Below are 19030 nucleotides of genomic sequence, written 5' to 3'. Positions count from 1 at the left end.
TCTTTATGAATTTATCAAACTACATTAAATGAGGTTAGTTTTTTTATCAGCTATTGCTATTGACAAGCTCTGCCAAACCACAGCAGCAACAAAATCTTTCCGTTTAAACAGGCCTCCCTTAGTTTGATGTTATATATAAATGACAATCTAATTTCATCTGCATTACTCTCCATCACTGAACTAGGAAGCCATTTGCATCTCACCACTTAAATAAATGTTAACTTACCATCGCTCACTTATCACTAAGTCCCTATCAGCATCATAATTTATTAAAGCTGTGCAACACTTAAAAATGGAAGTAACACTAATATTTAGTCTAATGTAATTAAAATAAAGCCCAGTGGAAAACCTGAAACCCACCTACAAAAGGAGTTAACTGATACCTCCCTCTTCTTGCCTGAAAATTAAAGACCATTATCTTTAACTTCTAGGATGACCCTATTTTACAATAAGTTCTATAAGAGAGCACCTAAAATAGATAATGGATCATTAGCAGGCTAATGCCAGTCACATCCCCTTCCTAACCACAAGTCATTCTCCTCATGTCTTTAATACATTGCAAAATGCAGATCTACAAATAGAATGAAATAATTCTGCATGCAGCACACTGCAAGTTGTTTTCTGAGTGTTTTCTAGTCTATTAGAATATATTTAACCATGAGAAAGGAACAAGACTATGGTTCTACAAACTGTTCAGTAATGTAATTTGGATATTATGCTTTGAAATTAAGGTATAAATTTGTTACTTCTTTAAATAAATTTCTTACAATTTCTTATAAACCCCACCCATGTTTTTATTTTTCTCTTCATACCTCGTAAAAATGAAAGGCAAGATTAGCATACACCTTAAATATACAAAAAGATACAAATTCTTTTCAGACAGAGTTCCTTTCTCTGGAATACATGAAACAAATAACACAAAACTGTATTTGGTAAGAGATCTCCAGGCCGGGTAAAGTAACGAGGTAACAGGCCAATGTCAGACTATGTTACAAGCACTGAAAGCAGAACAATAATTTAAAGTTTCAATACAATTCTTTTTGATAAAATAATTTGATGTATATTTACAGTTTAGTACAATAGAAACGGAAAATTGTAAGGCATAATAATAATTCTTGGCAGACAATGCTATGACACATTCCTTTGTCCAGCAGGTACCAAGTGGCAATACACATTCAAGCACTTTTTTGTTTTTTGTGGTTTTTGTTTTGTTGGTTTTTTTTTCTTTTTTGTTTTTAAACTCTATTTTCACTTGCAACGTAATCTGGCCACCAGGTATGCTATGCTCAGAAACAGCCACACAATCAGTAAATTGGGGCTGAGAGCTAGTAAAGGAATGGAGTAGAGGAGGCTGGGATCTAGTCTGAAATCTCGGATGGGCACCAAGCCACTCAAGTTCTTCTGGGTGACTATCTCCCGTGTTCCAATGCTGTGAAAAGGAAGAAGGTTGGGAAGAGGGAAAATAAAACAGAAAGGAAGACAGACATGCAAATGAATGGATAACAAGAGATGGCAACACAAGGTGGTCAAGAAAATGAAAAAAATGGAAGAACGCACAACAAAACCAGAACATGAAGTAAAGAAAGAGTGGAAAAACATCTCAAAAATATGTATCAGTACAATTATAGAAATAAGGAGAGGGAAAGAGAATAAAAGAGAAAAATAAGAAAGAAGTACTGTAGTCCAGTGAAAATAAACACATGTAGGTTGAACATTAATGGTTTTCCATGTTCATTCTTTCAGATTACCAAGCAATAATTCCCCATGCTGCTCTGCCATGCTTTGGCATGCTGCAAAGAAGTGGAGCTCTGAAAAGCAAGCTGAACATGAATAACCATTGTAGTATTTGACCCTTTCAAACATCTTTCCATGGGGGCTGCAGTGATTTAATTTAACCTCTTAACTACCTGTCCAACGCAGTAATTAAAAAAACCCAAACCATCCACCTATTTTTCTGCTTGGATATGAATTCAAGTGTATATCAATAGGCATTTTTCTGAAGACATGCTGTGTGCACCCACTTCTTACATTGAGCACCGAAGGCTACAGTGGAGAAAAACTCTTCAGATAACCTGAGGCTTTGTTGTGTGGTCTTTAATTTTGGATCACTCTTACACCCTGAGCAGTCCAACTCTATTTTTAGCTTACAAAGCAACAACTAAATAACCAAAATGAACAGAAGGATGGAGCACCTCTCCTACAAGGAAAGGCTCAGAGGACTGGGTTTGTTCAGCCTAGAAATGAGATGGCTTAGGGCTGACTGAATTGCAGCCTCCCAGTACCTGAAGGGAGCATACAAAACAGAGGGAGAGAGACTATTTACAAGAGCATGTAGTGACAGGACAAGGGGGAATAGGTTCAAAGGGAAAGAGAGGTTAGATTAGATACTAGGAAAAAATTCTTTACTCTGAGGGTGGTGAGGCAGCCATGGATACTTATCCCTGGGAGCATTCAAGGCCAGGCCGGACAGGGCTTTGAGAAACCTGATCTAGTTGAATGTGTCCCTGTCCATGGCAGGGGTGTTGGAACTAGATCACATTCAAGGTTCCTTCCAACTCAAACAATTCTATGGTGCAATCTGTAAGCCTGATGCTGTTAGAACTTGTGCACTTGTTCCATCCATAACAAGCCATCCATAACCTTGATGGTTGTGTAGCAGGGTTATGTAAGCATCAGACAGTGTCCTGCAAGAAATCAGACATACCCTGAAGGTGGTGAAAAAGAGCATTCAGATGCTGCTGACACATCAAGTCAAATGGAATTACATGGGCAGGGAATGAAACCAACTGTATTTCTGATCTGGATTTGATCCAAACTGGTGATCAAGATATGTTTTCACTCCTGCTGCCTACACTGGACAAGGGCAGATTGAGTCTGTGATGCCTACAAATCCCAACTACCTTTGTGTGTGTGTGGGATCAGGAGAATCAGCCAGTGGACCTAGTGCTTACTGGAAAGCAGCCAACAAAGGCTCAACAAAATAGCCTGGAGGAAGAAAAGTGTTTTAGAATATAGATAAAATGTAAAACAACAGGAGAGGGAAAGAAGGAAGGTTAAAAATGACAAGATGGCATTATGAACATCACATGCCACATCTCCACCATTAAAAATTAGTATCAAGCTACTCAATTTTACGCAAAAAGACGTATACACAGACACATATGGTGGGAACGGAGGCAAGAGCTGGAAAGTGCTTTCCTTGTCACTGTTGGCCCATGTAGATGCTTCCCCCTGAGGGGTGAAAAGTCAGCTTTTGGAAATATGAAATATACCAAATTGTACGGTGTCTTAAAACATTCATCAGCAGACTACCTCTAGGAGAGGACTGGGGTTAAGACACAGCAATTTCCCTTCTAATTTAGCTTGCATATAGGAATCTTCTCTGTTAGGAGAGGCTGGGGCTGCCCCATGCTGGACACTGCTGGTCCCAGCCAGCTTCAGTGACCCACTGAAGGCACAGCTGAGCCCTCAGCCATGCTAGTGCCTCAGGGAAAGAGTGTGTGAGAAAAGGCAAAGCCCTGCATGGCAGTGAAGAGTGATGGGAAAAGACCTGAGAAAGAGCCCTGTGAGGACCAAAGTCAGGGAAGGAGAGGAGAAAGAGCTGAAGCAGTTTCCCCCACAGCTGTGGAGAAGAACTATCCACACTGCAGCCCATGGAGGACCCACAGTGCAGCAGATGAATATTTACTGAAGGAAACTGGAGACCATGGAGAGCCCATACAGGAGTAGGTTCATCCTGAAGGACCACAGCCCATGGAAAGGACCCACACTGGAGTGGAGGAAGTGCAAGGGGGAAGGAGCAGAGGAGAGCTGTTATGGACTGATTGCAAATCCCTGTTCCACATCCTCTGTGCATTGCTCAGCATGGGGAGGAGGTAGAGGAGCTGAGGAAGAAGCAGTGGAATACTTTGGCCTGGGACAAGAAGGGTGGTGGAGGTAACGTTTTTAATTTTTGTCTTTATTTCTTAACACCCCCAATCCATTGGCAATAAATAAAAACTTTTTCTCTGAGTCTGTTTTGCCTGTACCAGTAACTGGCAAGGGATCTCCCTGTCTTTATCTCAACTCATGAGCTTTTTCATGTATTTGTTCCCCCTGTCCTGTTGAGGGGAGGTAGTGAGCAGCTGGGTGGGCATCTGGCAAGTGGTCTAGCTCAACTCAACATGATTTTATTCTTAAGGCAGGTCAATCAGTGAAAAAATCCAACCAAGCCTGGTTTAATCATAGCTGTTTCATTGCAGTGAGTGGTCATACCCAAATATGACTCCTAGGACTTTGTTATGTAATCCTTTTAGTCAGCACCATCATGGCAGCTAGAAGACATGATTTTCCTCACCTCATTTCCACCTGCTTTTCAAGAGCCCCTGTCAGAGACAGCTCTTTTCTGTTGGCTAAACTGCTTGTGTTGCAACTTCCTAATTCATTTAATGAAAATGCGCTGGGCTACCTGAAACATGTAAAGGATTTTGCTGCCCAGGAGGATTTTGACTGAAACTGCCTTAGCGCATATTCCCATGAACAGCTCCACTGGCATTTCTGACAGGACAGAAACCTGGTAGGGGGAAGGAGGGCAGGGAGTCAAAGATCTAATGGGGAGTGTGGGCTGCAGACAGAAGAGGCTATAGTTTGACTTTGACTCCTGTTCTGCCTTTACTGGTGATGCAGCCATTTCCTCTGTAGCCTGGACTTCCAGACATATAATCATGCTTTTACTTTTTGTGGGCTGAGAATTACTGTGTGTTTGATTTAGGACTGGAAAAGCTGTAACTTTTTTACAGAAAATGAGTTTACTCTACTAGGATATTTGTTTTTAAGGTGACAGCCACAAACTTGTATGGGTGAATTTCTACAAGAATATACAAGAACACTCCATGTTCTCTCCCTGATGTCCCTGCTCACTGAACACAATTATCACAGATACATAATTATCATAAGACTAGGAATGAAGGGAAGACCTTGAGGACAAGTAACTTGGAACTAACACCTCTGAAGATCAACATCACATAGAAGAAGATGATGCTTTCTTAATTTTTTCAAGAATGGTGTATGCAAGGAAACTTTTCTTCTCTGGGAAGTTGTCAGTAGGGAAGAGATGAAATACTTTGAGTCTCACAAATTACTAGTACTTCTTCATTGTCCTTCAAACTGCCTCAGAAACTTCAAAAGTCTTTAAGAATGAACCAAACCTTCTTTTTCCAGTACAGTTACACAAATAAAAGATCCAAGGTAAAAGAACAAAACCCATGTTTTCTGAATACTCTGGAAGCAATTTGCTACCCTTTCTTATCCTGTATCTGTCATCTAGGTCAGGTCAACCTGTCCAGGCTGGAATGGGATCTGGTGGAGTGGAACACCTACCTATTTGTTCCATAATCCTATATCTCCCATTAATCTTTTAATTAATTCTGTGCCATTGTTCCTGAGTAGAGTTGACAAATGATTTTAAAAACACAACCACCTATCCCAAAGAGCAATGAGATGTGAGAAAGAGTGATAGGCTTGAAGAATGGTCTAATCTTGGTTTTCCTTCAGGACTAGTCAGTATTTGTTCTGCACAATCTCTCCTAGTCCAAGATTTAACAGAAGAGAAAGTCATGTACCTCACCTGCCAGAGGAAGTCCCTGATGTTGGTAGAACACTCAAGCCATAGGTTTTGATTAAATTGGCCCTCTTTCAATATCCCTGTGTAGGTCAACACAAAGCAGTATTTTTCTTAGGTCAATACTTTATCTGATCCTGTTATATTAAATTGGTAGACTGAAGGACCAAAACAATGTTATTATTAACCTTTCTCTCTCATGTCCATGACTGCATTAAAAAAACCCCAGTGACTCAGTAAAGAATTTGAAGAAAGTAATAAGATGCCCACTATTTTTCCTAGTTGGTTTTATTCTTATTAAATACACAACTGTGAAACTGTGTAACAGTTTCAGATGTCTATGTCAGCAAGCTGCATAATTAAAATAAAAATGTTTGAAAACCACTTAGTCTATTTTAAGTTAGTAATTTCTCCCTCACAAAGCTGTTTCAAGTTTTGTTTCTAATATCAAAGTTTAATTAGCTCTTGAGTGCAGTCTTCATGTACTGTCCTAATTCTGTGACAATGTAGCAAAAAGTGCAGAAAAAAACTGAAAATAAAGAAGTCCAGTGCCACCCAATTAGATGTAGATATAAATCCCCAAATTACTAGGGTAAGAGGCTGCAAGTGTTACTATATGAGACACTTTTCTTCTAGGCAACTGAAGAGTAAGAAAGGGTCAAACAGCAAAAACATACAGAAAGGATAAGAGAATTGAACACTCTAGAGAATTTGGTGAAAAGACACACAGTACAGTACATTCGATAAGAGTGAATGTTGAAAAACAGGACTGAACAGCATTGTTGAACTACATCGATAAACACTAAAGCTACATTTCTTATCCTTTCTTTTGGTATGTGACTTACGGAGTTTTCCAGCAGTGCTTGAAACAAGGCATTGAACAACAGTAAACAGATTTTATTATTTTTTTTTAAGTACAGTACTTAATTCTGCAAACACCTCTGCTGCTTCAGAATACAGAACATCATTATATTGATATGACAACAGCACACTGACACGTTGTGATGAAATTTGGTTGCTGTAGTGTGAAACACTCATACTGACATTTCACCCAGTGAGCAGTGTTTCACTGCTAAAGAATACACGTGGCAAACCAGTGCAAACTGCAGGTGTCTGTGTTTCAAAGAACAAGACAGGTCATCCCTGAGTAATCTCCCTGATCTAGAACTAAGAAACATAGTGCTATGACACTTCAGGTAAAGTCATCATTAAACAACTTTCAAAGAAGCACCAGTTTCCTGTTCTGTAAGCTCAGCATAAATGGAAAACATGTTTTTACATGCTTGTCTGAAAAGTCCTTTTCTACTGAAAACTCAAGCCCATCTGATACAAATCTGGTAAGAACCAGCTTTAGCATATGCAACTCACATGCACAGGAGGGATGAATTCTAGCAGTCAGTTCTACAGTTTCCTGACTTTAGTTTACTTTATTTTTCTTTTGATGGAAACAGAGACCACCAATCCTCTGCAGTTTGCATGGTTCCTTATTTAGGAATAAGTGATGTGGTCAAACTCTTACCTCCTCATACACTCCAGAGCCTGAGTGAAGACCTGTGGAGCCATTCCATGTTCATGCTGTAGGATCAAACACTGCTCCAGGGTGACCGACATGGCAGTCCTATCCTTGGCACTTTTACAGCTCGTAAATCGAACACCATTAAGTCTGCGGCATATCTAGAAATGGGATATACAATCCATCACTCCTTCTACATGCATAACCTTCTGTCAGAGAGAACACCTGTACTTCCCCTTAGAGAGACACAAATGTTGTGTAGGGCTTTGATGTCAAAGTTAGTCATCTTTCAGAGAGCAGAACTTCACTGCATTGAAGCGAAAATTCTGATCTGGAAAATACATTTTATCTCCCCATGTCCCATTCTAGAGGAGGTCTAGCCTGGCAGCATTTCCAAGCTACATGCAAGCAAATGAAGAAATTCAAACATATCAGTAATAAAAAGGTGGAAAATACATATGCATACAGAAAATCAGCTGAACTATTCAGAGACGCTTAGATGAATAAATACCTCAGCAGCTTGCCAAAGGATATCAACATTCTTGTTTTTCCTTGCATGTACATTTTGTCCCAGAAATCTTAACAGTTCAGGCAGGCACGTCTGACTACGAGATCGAGGTAGACCTATAAAACAAATAAAACCAACTCCACTTATTCTTCTGTATTCAACAGATCTTTTACAAAGTGTTTATATATGCCTGTTGCAAACACACTTGTATTTTCTTGAAACCATCAAAGCTTAGAACAACTATTCAAGTTCTGAATTACTTAGTACCATCAACAAAACAAATTCAAGCTTAATTAAACTCAATTGGAAATATAAACCCCAGTTATTTAAAACTTCAGGGACTCAGAATCTAATAGCAATATAATAAGAGAATGAACAAAGGGAGTAAGATTGGTATAGTATTTTGGTTTGTGTGTCACAGAGGTGACAGCAGAACATGCATGTCTTCAGAGAAACTCTGAAGCTATTGTGTATTCTGCTCACATTTTTTATTTTAAATTTGCAACCTGGTCAGCTTTCAGTTACAAGGAACACCCTCTTTGACAGGACGCCTCATTTTCATGATCTGTTTATTAATATTTCACTAAGTGGAAATAAAGTGGTGGAAATTTTTCAGAGCACTTTCAGTACTCATCTTCTGTGTTCGAATTGTTGCACACCATCTCTTACATATGTAGCAAGATACTCCAGACAATCAGTTACAAGTATTCAACAGGATGTCTTTTTTATTGTTTCTTTTTTTTTAAAGGCACAACCACAGAGAACACCAGCTAAAGCTGTGACTGAATAAATCAGGAGGTATGCACTGCAAGAGACGACACTGACAAAAAGAATACTACCTGAGTGACAAATGAGGTTTTATTTTAGGCCTACTTCTCACAGCAAATAGTATGTTAGACTAACCTGATCTCCTCCTACAAGAAGGTGACGCGGTGAATAGATGAGGGAAGGCTGTGGACATTGTTTACCTGGACTTTAGCGAAGTGTTTAACGCTGCTTCCCACAGAATTCTCCTGGACTAACTGCTCATGGCTTGGTAGGACATACTGTTCTCTGGGTAAAAAAAACCAGCTGGATGGCCAGGCCCACAGAGTGCTAGTGAATAGTGCTACATCCAGCTGGTGTGGGTCCCCAGGGCTCAGTTCTGCAGTCAGTCCTGTTTAATATCTTTATCAATGATCTGGAGGAGGGATTCAAGTGCACCCTCAGTCAGTGGCAGATGGCACCAAGCTGAGCAGGAATGCTGATCTGCTGGAGGGCAGGAAGGCTCTACAGAGGGATCTGGACAGGATGGATCAATAAGCCAAGGCCACTTTTACAGGGTTCAGAATGACCAAGTGTCAGGTCCTGCACTTGGGTCACAACAACCCTGTGTAGTGCTACAGGCTGGGGACAGAGTGGCTGGGAAGCTGCCTGGTGGAAAAGGACCTGGGGGTGCTGGTCCACAGCAGCCTGAACATGAGCCAGTGTGTGACCATGTGGCCAAGAAGGCCAGTGGCATCCTGGCCTGTGTCAGTAATAGTGTGGCCAGAGGACCAGGGCAGGGATTGTCCACCTGTACTCAGCACTGGTGAGGCTGCACCTCAAATCCTGTGTTCAGTTCTGGGCCTCTCCCTGTAAGAAGGGCACTGAGGTGCTGGAACCTCAGTGGTGTTCAGAGAAGGGAAACTGAACAGCTCCAGTGTGGAGTACAAGGGTGTGGAGCACAAGTCTTATTAGAAGCAGCTGAGGGAGCTGGGGCTGTTTAGCCTGGAGAAAAGGACGCTCAGAGGGGACCTCATTGTTCTCTACAACCACATGAAAGCCAGAGGGGCTCTTCTCCCAGGCAATCAGCGACAGGACAAGAGAAAATAGCCTAAGCTGCACCAGGGAGTTTTAGATTGGATGTTGGGAAAAATTTCTTCACTGAAAGAGTGGTCAAGCACTGGAATAAGTGGCTGAGTCACCATCCCTGAAGGTATTTAAAAAATGTGTAAATGTGGCATCTGGGGAGACAGTTTAGGGGTGGACTCAGCAGTGCTGGGGAAACAGTTGGACTTCATGATCTTAAAGATCTTTTCCAACCTAAAAAATTCTACATTTATATTCTATAATTAACAATTTTGTACCTGCCCTGGTCTTGTCTGCTTAAACTCTACACCTAGAAAGTAAGTAATACCTGTAAACAAAAAGAGGGCACAGGCCATCTCCTCTTTCTAAAGACAAGGAGAGCTAATAGAACAAGGACAAGGAGCTAGTGAAGCAAAGACTAATTAATTTCTTAAAATTCTGCAGATCTTAGAATTAAGAACACAGGGACAAGGACAGTGAATAAAGAATCAACTTTTCTTGTGTACTGTTCTTGAAGGGAACATTTCCTACAATCTGCCAACAGATACCTCACTGGGCCCTTTGTCCCCTAGAATCATCTGTAGGGTTTTCCTTTTGCCTACCACAGTCTACATCACTGGGCATAATCACCTGGTTTGCAGTTAAATGTAAATGCTATTCTCTGTTGACAAGGGTTCAGAGAAAAGTAGATGTCACTTTGTATATCCTCAATATCACCACAACTTTCAGGAGAAAAAAAAAAGGCAAAAGTTAAAAGATGACTGGATCAAACATAAGAGGTTTGGGGAAGAGACAAGCAAAATTAAAGAAGAGAGGAAGGAACTGAATGGGAATTATTGTTATGAAAGACTAGGCAGAGACATGAACAAAATTCATTTTAAACTGATTAATTTTTGAATCTTACAAGAAAATCTGATCCTAGACTTCTATACAATAAAAAAATTAAATTTTGCAGCTAACAATCCAGAGTATTAATTATGCAGGATTATGAATGCCTGGATGGAGGGAAGCAGGTTTTGCTCTCAGCCATATCAAGAACATTCAGAGTAACTGGACGTGCAATAACACACTCTACAGATAGAATTCTTAACTATCTTGTTGCATGCTGTTGCATTTGTATTTCTGGAATAAAATTGCAACAAATTGTAGGACACATGAAATAACCTTACAAGAGATTTGATAGCAATAATAATGAATTGATGAATTTTCACCATTTTTGTGGTCACATGTAAATAACACGCCACTGCCTTCTCAAAAAAACCCCAAGCAGTAACAAGCAAATTAACAAGTAAAAAAAAAAAAAAAACAGTAAAATTAAAGCTTGTAGCTATTGTCTTTCTTCCAGGCTCTCTGCTGTTGGCTGCAGATGCAACAATTATAGGACAGTGCCAAAGGAAAAACAGAGGGAAAGTCACTGATTTCCTAAAAACTGGCAGTTGCTCTCTGTGCAGGTTTTATCTTAAGTGCAAGGAACATCACCAAAACTGCACATAAAAGTGCTGCTGCTAGAACCTGTCACTTTTACACCTTTACCTTACAACAATCTCACTGCCTAGCTGGATGATTACACAGTACACATTGCCACTTAGAAAAAGATGTAAAAGTAACCTTAAAAAGGAAAGTTAATCAGTCTGACCTTTAAACCTCTTGAATTCGCTCTACTTCGTACTAAAGTATTAAAAAAGAGTTGCATCATTTCTTGGAGGTTACTAATGCTGGTGTATCATCGACATTTACAAAACCAACATAAAACAAACAAATGAAAAAATCAGCCTGAATTGTGCTGTTCAACCCAATTTATCATTAATTACAAAATACTTACAATCATCAGGCAAAACTTCCTTGAACTGTTCAAAATACGAATTCAACCGCACTAAGCTTTCCATGTTAATTATTTCTTGCAGTGAGGTGTCTCCAAACCTGTAAAAGGAGAAGGAAGGAACAATTAAGCCCAAGGTAAAATGTTTCTCTTCTTCTTTGAAACAACTGCTCTTGGCAATATGTAAACCAAAAGACAGTTTAAAGATCAATCCCAGGAATTCCCTAACCATTCAAATGCCAGGTGAAATGTAACAGAGAACTGTTGTAATGACTCATTACAGAGAAAGGATGTGAGGGGGAAAAAGGGAAGGAAGGTATACAAAAAATCTTGTGGAAAATTCTTTGGCTTTCATGTCTCTCTTTCAATATTAAATTCCTACCTGGCAAATTGTTTTACCTAAATTTAAACTTTTAATAATGAATTTACTAGTTAGTTCATAAACCAATAATAACAACCACAACATCAGTAGATAGGACTGAGGATGCTGACTTCATGCATGTAAATGAAAAATATGGATCCACCAGTAATAAACCATGAATAAATATTGTCAACAATGCCCTGATTTATCTCATCTAAATATCTACATACACAGATGTACACACAGACTGCTGACATCTGTAACTGTGTTAGTCATCTTGGGCTTGCTTTGTAGGAAACAGAGGACAACAGTAATTGCTGGAATGCTTTTGTTAGACTTTTTCTTGTTGTCCACCACCACAGTGCACACTTCAGCCTGGTACCGAGGCTGCTGTCACAACATGCATGTGCCTGACTTTGCTGGAGTTCTCCATTAGAGCAGTGCTCTCTCAATGTACTCTTTACAGGATATGGCCACAATAGAGGGAATCTGCTGGCTCTTCCAGAACCAAACAGTCTCACTAGAAAATATAATTACATAATTATGTTTTTCAGCTTTACAGTAGCATTGTTGCATTACATAAATACTGCAAGGTTATGTTAAAACAGACGTACACCTTGCCAATTATCCTGGATTTTGACAGTGACCAGGAGAGGGAGTCTCAGGGAGAGTGCAAAACCAAGACAGCAAATACGCAGCAATACTCAGAATGATCTCTCAGCCTCTAGTGATCTGTCACTCAGAAAGGTCTTAAGTCATAAAAAGCCTGTGTGCTAAATAGCCCTTGATAGATCTCCTTAGTGTAAATTCACTTCTGAACCACATAAACCCGCACTAGTCTCAAACCCTTGAGTAAGGAGCTTCACAGTTACGTGGTATATAAAGGACCTCCTTTTGTTTGGCATTTGACAGATTCATTTAGAACAGAGTACCCTTGTTTGTGTACTGGAGAAACTGAATCACTGTTAGTTATGCAAGAGTGCAATTCCACAGCAACGTAGTTCCACTGCTGAACTGCCAGTAAGGTTGAGCTTGACTGACTGGATACCTACTTCTCTGCTAGGGTTTGCTGCTCATTGATTCCCACGTTGAAAAGAACAGGCTGAACCCTCAGTAACATTCCACTTTGAATCTCACGCGGCAACAAATCAAACAAGGCGCTTGGCAGGGGGATCCTCACATTAAATCCATCACTGAGAACAGATAAACAGCTATGAGACATGGGGATCAAAAAGCTACGTTCCAAGAATATGTTATTTATCTCAAGAGGGATAACACCTAGAACATAACATAACCATTAAAAAGCAACTATCAGTCAAAACTGACTTTAAAGAACTGCCACAACTTGCTTCTAGTCAGAAAATCTATTCTAGTTCAAAAACAAACCTGCAGCAACCTGTAATGTTGCATTTATATCCTCATGGACATTCAAATAAGATCTGCCAGTTTCCTGACAATAGCTGATTTTGCTCTGCTCATTAGTACTGCAGTTCTTCTACAGCTTGGGTAGAAAAAGCAAAGTTTTGGCATGTCCCCATCCCATCAAGAATAAAGTATATTTATTGTTTTTTTACCGATTTCCAGTGATGACTGGCAGCATGTCAGTAGATGTATTTGATGTAGCCTGAGTTACTTTAAAGGTTACATTCCTCAAGTCCATGATTCCCAAACTCATGTCCTCCAGCATTGCCAACTCCTCACCTAAATCCAAGAGGAAAAAGTGAATTGTAATTACTTGTTATGCACAACTTTCCTTTGTCAATTTGATGACAACAGTAGATCATCACTCCATGAAGAAGTTCCACAGATGAAGAGTTCCTGCAGCTCAAGCCTCCCCTTTGACCTAGAGACGATGTCATGACTGATTTTTTGAGTTCAGCAAGTTTATAAAATACCAGTTATCTAGAACAGTCCAGACTACTGTCCTTCAAGTAGTTTATATGCTGATTTTCCAAGTTAGATGATGCTAGTAAGTACTTTTCAGCATTGTCAGAGCCACGATACTCTTTGTACTGGAGAAGCTACAAGGTATTCTGGATTTGTCTGGAAAAGCATTCCCTAACCAGCATCCAAACAGCTTTTGAGACACAGGAGTGAAACACTCCTGAGTGAAGTACTTTCCCTTTTTATATTCTCTCTTCAATCTCACATTGTGCTGCAAGACTACACAAGTTTCAAGAAAATTCAAAAAGTGAATTTCGGGCAAAGTTTCTCCCAGCTTGCCAAAACTTTAATCCATTTATTTTCTGAAAAAACCCAAAGACCACTGTGATACGTTTTAGTCTTTCTTAAACCTTTGATATTCTATTATAAAACAAATACACTTTATCTTTTAGATATTCAAGTAAGAGCAAATAAATTCAGAGTTGTTAGATATTAAGTACTTCAGCTATAATCTATCTTTGCATTTTAGGTTTCAAAATAATTTTGTAGCTGAGCTGCAGACTGCCCCAAACACTCAGATCCCATTGTAACCAATCAAATGCAGAATTTGCTGACTCAACAGCTAATCCCACCCACTGGCCTCGTGCCTTTACCATAAGTGCTCAGCAGGCTCTCAAACTGTGCCAGCAAGCCAATGGTGTAGAGTTGTCTTAGAAATCCGTCATCATGCAGGCAGTTCCTCAGCTTGATAATGAAACCACAAATGAGTGCTGTCAGCTGTGAGAGAGGAAACAGACAAGAATGAAATGATTCAAGATAAAAGAGGTTCTTCAGCCCCAAACAAAAATGATAGCATGTATAAGAGGTGCCATGAAATCTGTCAAACAGATGCTCTTTTCCCTTAAACATCACTCTTCCTTGCAGCTGAAGAGAGACAACCAACCAATGAAAACCCAAAACATTAAAAAAATCAGATTCAGGGCATGCCGCCTTCATCTGGCAAGCTGTCTCAAAATGGGGCTGCTGTGGATCTCACACCTTTTTGTTTTCTGAACACGATTACTTGCGGTAGGGTCTACAACTTAGGAATTACAAAAATTTCTCCCAAGAGAATTGCTTTAGTTTTAGACAGAAAAGCAACACAGCTAGTTCCAAGCCAAGAATTTTGATAGTATGAATAAATTACTGCTTTTCAAAAATGGCATTTGAGAAAGCTTAAAAATGCAGTATCTGTTTGCATTATGCAGATTCAAACTCTGGTGTTACAAGATATTCAGAACAAGATCCTGAAGATCTACGACTAAGGGCAGTACTATGATCTAAGATTAATTCTAGTCTTAATTCACTGTCAACAAAGAAATTTCCCAGGTGATTGCCCTACACTATGTACACAGGAGTATGACTTTGTTATAGAATTAAACAGAAGAGAATAAAGTTCTGATCATGATAGGTAAACATACTCAAAGTATTGAGTTTAAAAATTATCTGCAATATGAGGTGGGTTTTATATAGGAAAATTCCCTCATTTTATCCCAATGAGATCACAGATTCAAAGAATCATTAAGGTTGGAAAAGACCTCTAAGGTCACCAAGTCCAACCCAGCACCACCACCATGTACACTGCTAAACCATGTCCACAACTGCCATATCCAGACATTTTTTTAACACTTCCAGGGATGTGACTCCACTACTTTCCTGGGTAGCCCACTCCAGATCTTAACAACCCCGTCCATGAGAAGTTTTTCCTAGGAGCTAATGTAAATCTCCCCTGGCACAACTTGAGGACATTTCTTCTCATCCTGTCACCTGTTTTACATTTTGGTATTACATTTTGGGACAAAAGCCCTGCCAAATGATGTCCAGGAAATAAACTGTTTGAAATAAATGAACAGGAAAGCAGACACACTACAGAAGTGTAGAGGGCAGAAGAAATTTTTTTCTCTGGGCAGTGGAAATCTTTTTAGTGCAGTGTCTGCACCTGCTAGTCAGTGTCTGACACAAAAGATGCCAGAAGGTGCAGAAACAGAACTTCTAAGAAAAAAAACCCAGAACTAATTTCTCTTCCCATAGCTGGGCTTCTCTCCTTAGGTACCGTATGTCCTGTTGGGTTTCTCAATGCAGAAAACAAAACAACCAAAGGTAACTGAGGGAGTACGCTTGCTTCTCACAGACCTTTTTGCTCCCCTCTTTCACATCTTCTGCTTTAGCTTGGAGGCATTGGAAGGCAAAGGTTGTTTCTCTATACAACAGTATATTTTCACTAGTTCCGGAATAATTTTTGTTTTCAATAGCAAATGTGTATCCAAGGGGACACCTTATTTATGTATTGCCAAATGCATGTAAGTAACCAGTAAAGACAGGATAGCACAGCTTGTGAGGGGTAATCAGTGTCAAACCTGGGAAGAGTTCTGAAAAATTCTGGAAAGAGTAATCTTTCATATTTCATAGAAACCCCACCAAATGTGGAAGTGAAATCAAATCATGCATATTTGCTTGCTTACAGTCTGGCAGAAGACAACATCCCTGCGATACTGAAGGCTCAGGCAGAGCCCTATTGTCGGGGCACTGTCCTGCATTAATAAAAAGACCATGGCTTTCTTTGCCTTGTCACTCATCATGGCTACGCAGTCAGTGAGTGTGGTCAGCAAGGGATAAAGAGCTTCGCTCCATTCACCTGGTTAAAAGAAAAAAAGAATTAGCAGCCATGGAAGCACTTTATTTGAAACAAACACACATTAAGAAGAAACTTCCTGTTTCAAGTCAAAGTTGTTGATAATTCCCATTTAGGACTCGTTTTATTTTGGCAGGATGGTTACTCCCTGCTTTGTAATAATTAAGTAATCTTACAGTGTGGTTATTGCATGAGGAAAATATGGAGAATAATCTGTAAGGCTGTTATGGCTTTCCATGTAAAAGTTAGCACAATTTGTGCCCACACAACAGGCTATACAATAGCTGATTAGGAAATCATAACAGAAACATGAATAACTATATACAGAAGTGTATATAACTGCATGTTCATGTTCAAACAAACCCTTTCACTGCACATACATGGACAGACAGTAAGGAGCCCATTGTATTACAGAAATAGGGACCATCTGCTTAACCATTTCTGTCAATGAGATTCTCCCAAATATATTGCCTTTTGAATCTCTAGGCTCATAGACGTATCATTCAACTGCTCCACCACCTTATTGACCCTTACTGCACCTCAGTGAGGCAAGATGATGCTCATCTCCTATTTGCAGCTAAGAATAATAAGGCAGAGAGGTGAGAAATTAATGTAGGTACTCTTTTAAGTGTTTTCTGTCTCCTGAGTGGTTTTAAATGCTTTAAGCTAGCTAACAAGAAATACTAAATATAGTGATTTAGATGGGAGTCATACAGATTCTTGGAAGTAGTTTGGAGCTTTTCTTCCACTGAAATACAGAAGATATGACCCAGAGGGATTCTGTTCAAGGTCCTGCACAGAAATGAAACTGAATTGTCCAAGTCCTATTTTGGTACCCCAAATATTGTGCCATTCCTTTTCCCCAAGAGACTACTCAGCCTTAAAATATCCCACATGCTCAGTTCCTTTTCTTTCCTTATTTCATCTTTCATCTTAATCAACCACCAATTAAAAAAAAAATTCCATGAGTTTACAAAAAATTATTCAGATGCCATACCAAAACCCATTCTCTCTGCAACATAAAAAGAATACAGAGCAGGGCTTTGGTTTTGCCCTCCTTAATGTAAGGTTGAAACAGAAGAACACTTCTCTTTTTAAAGGGAAGGACAATATGATTTATTTTTTAGAAGAACCAGAGCTCACAAGCAGCACACACAACTCCCACCCCAGCTGGCTGCAGGAACAAGGCAACGTACAAGCCAGAACCTGCATGAATGAGACACTTGAAGCCCCTGAAAGGAAATTGTTTGGGATTTTGACTCAAAGGCAGAACTAAGAGTCAGTAATAATAAATGTTCCTTTGATAACCAGCCAAAGAGGGGAGCTCTGGAAGTCTGCTAACAGAAACATAACTGGCAAGATTAACAGAACTATCCTTTTGGCTTTTGTTCTATGCAGTAGATAGATAACCTAACAAACTTCACAAAGGGGACGTTGTTTGACTCTGTTCCATTGCCTTAAAAAAAAGCAGGAAATGTCAAAAGAACACGCAAGGAATCACAGCTTGTCTTTTAAATTCTATTCAATATTTTATCTCAAAATTAGTCAGATGCCATAACATGGCCTTGTGAACACTTAGAAAGCAAAATACAGATGATACTAACAGTGTTTCTCTTACTGCATTTAAGAGCTTTTCCATAAGCAAATGAGAATGAACTGAAAGTATCTTCCAGCACATCATCTCATTGTCTGGTTGTACACACATGTATATAGTTACTAACTCAGAGAGGATTTAAAACTGTAGTGTGTCTGACAGCACTTCATTTGAAAGATATGTTTATCTCTGGTAATCACAAAGTACACTGCTGAAGATAATGCAATTAGTAGATGGGGTTTTTTCTCCCAACATTCACATACAATGCAGAGGCTCATCCAGGGTAGTGAGCAAAAATCCTCTGTGCTGTGTATTCTCTTGGTCTAAAATTCTTGCCATGAAAGAACAAACCCTTGTCAGTCTGCAAAGTTCTAAATTATTTTTGCTACTTACTTCACAGAGGTGTCACTTGTGTTCTTTTATTTTTTAGTCAATGGTAGTTGTTATCAACAGCAAACTGGAATAAAAGGAATTGCACTCCCAGTCTCAAATTAGGCTGGAACAAAGTAGGGATGTTGGGAAGGCCTACAAGTTCGCATAGCAAACTTTTGCTGACTATATACTACTGATTATTTCATAAAATAATAATGTCTTATTAAGAGAACCAAATACATAAAGCTTGTAGGACATAATGTCAGGTGGGAAAAGTTCTTGCATTTTTCACCCTAAGGATCTCTCTTCTCCAGAGCAATAAAAATATTATTAAAACAGCTATCCTCCAGGGCCTTAAAAAGATATTTTTAGTCTTTTCATATTAAGTACAGAAGGACAAGGACAGAAGAAAGAAGGTTAACACTGTGATGAGACTCCTAAATTCTGTATCCTGAAACATGAGACTTGCAATCCCAAATACTACTTGGTGTGCACCCACAACAGAAATTTTCCATCAGCCTTGTTGACTCCTCCATGTTCTGCTCGACTTCTCATCCAGAAAGACCAGCTCAACAGCCCGTGTGAAAGGGCATGTCTGAAATGCCACACTCCCACAGACCTCAATGACATTTGGAATAGGCCTCAAACCACTGTCACCTACATCAGTTTGCTAAAACACATCAGCTGGAGAAATCAAAGAGGCCATGAACATTCGCTCTCCCATATCTGGACATGCAAAATGACCAGATACCCCCTGCACTCTTAGGAAATAATAACTTCTCAACAGCTTAGGTAACTCACGTGGTGTTGCAAAGCATTGCCATTTCAAAATGGTCCATCTTAAAGCAAGGCACTTGTTCAGTTAACTATGAACAAACC

The 19030-nt window shown here is 39.5% G+C and overlaps 1 protein-coding gene across 14 annotated transcripts in view; it reads right to left on the bottom strand.

Annotated features, from left to right (window-relative positions):
- Positions 1–19030, bottom strand: part of INPP4A (inositol polyphosphate-4-phosphatase type I A) — a 118581-nt gene that overhangs the window by 5627 nt on the left and 93924 nt on the right. For all 14 annotated transcript variants that reach the window (XM_069005983.1, XM_069006038.1, XM_069006046.1 and 11 more), the window contains 7 exons: positions 16016–16188; positions 14168–14291; positions 13205–13331; positions 12683–12823; positions 11273–11370; positions 7624–7736; positions 7119–7273 (listed from right to left, as the gene is read on the bottom strand). In XM_069005983.1, coding sequence (XP_068862084.1) covers positions 7119–7273; positions 7624–7736; positions 11273–11370; positions 12683–12823; positions 13205–13331; positions 14168–14291; positions 16016–16188 — 931 coding nt within the window. The remainder of the gene's footprint in view (positions 1–7118; positions 7274–7623; positions 7737–11272; positions 11371–12682; positions 12824–13204; positions 13332–14167; positions 14292–16015; positions 16189–19030) is intronic.

Source organism: Aphelocoma coerulescens, chromosome 1 (assembly GCF_041296385.1).
Source record: "Aphelocoma coerulescens isolate FSJ_1873_10779 chromosome 1, UR_Acoe_1.0, whole genome shotgun sequence".
NCBI classification, from domain to species: Eukaryota; Metazoa; Chordata; class Aves; order Passeriformes; family Corvidae; genus Aphelocoma; species Aphelocoma coerulescens.
This window is presented reverse-complemented; position numbering and strand designations above follow the sequence as displayed.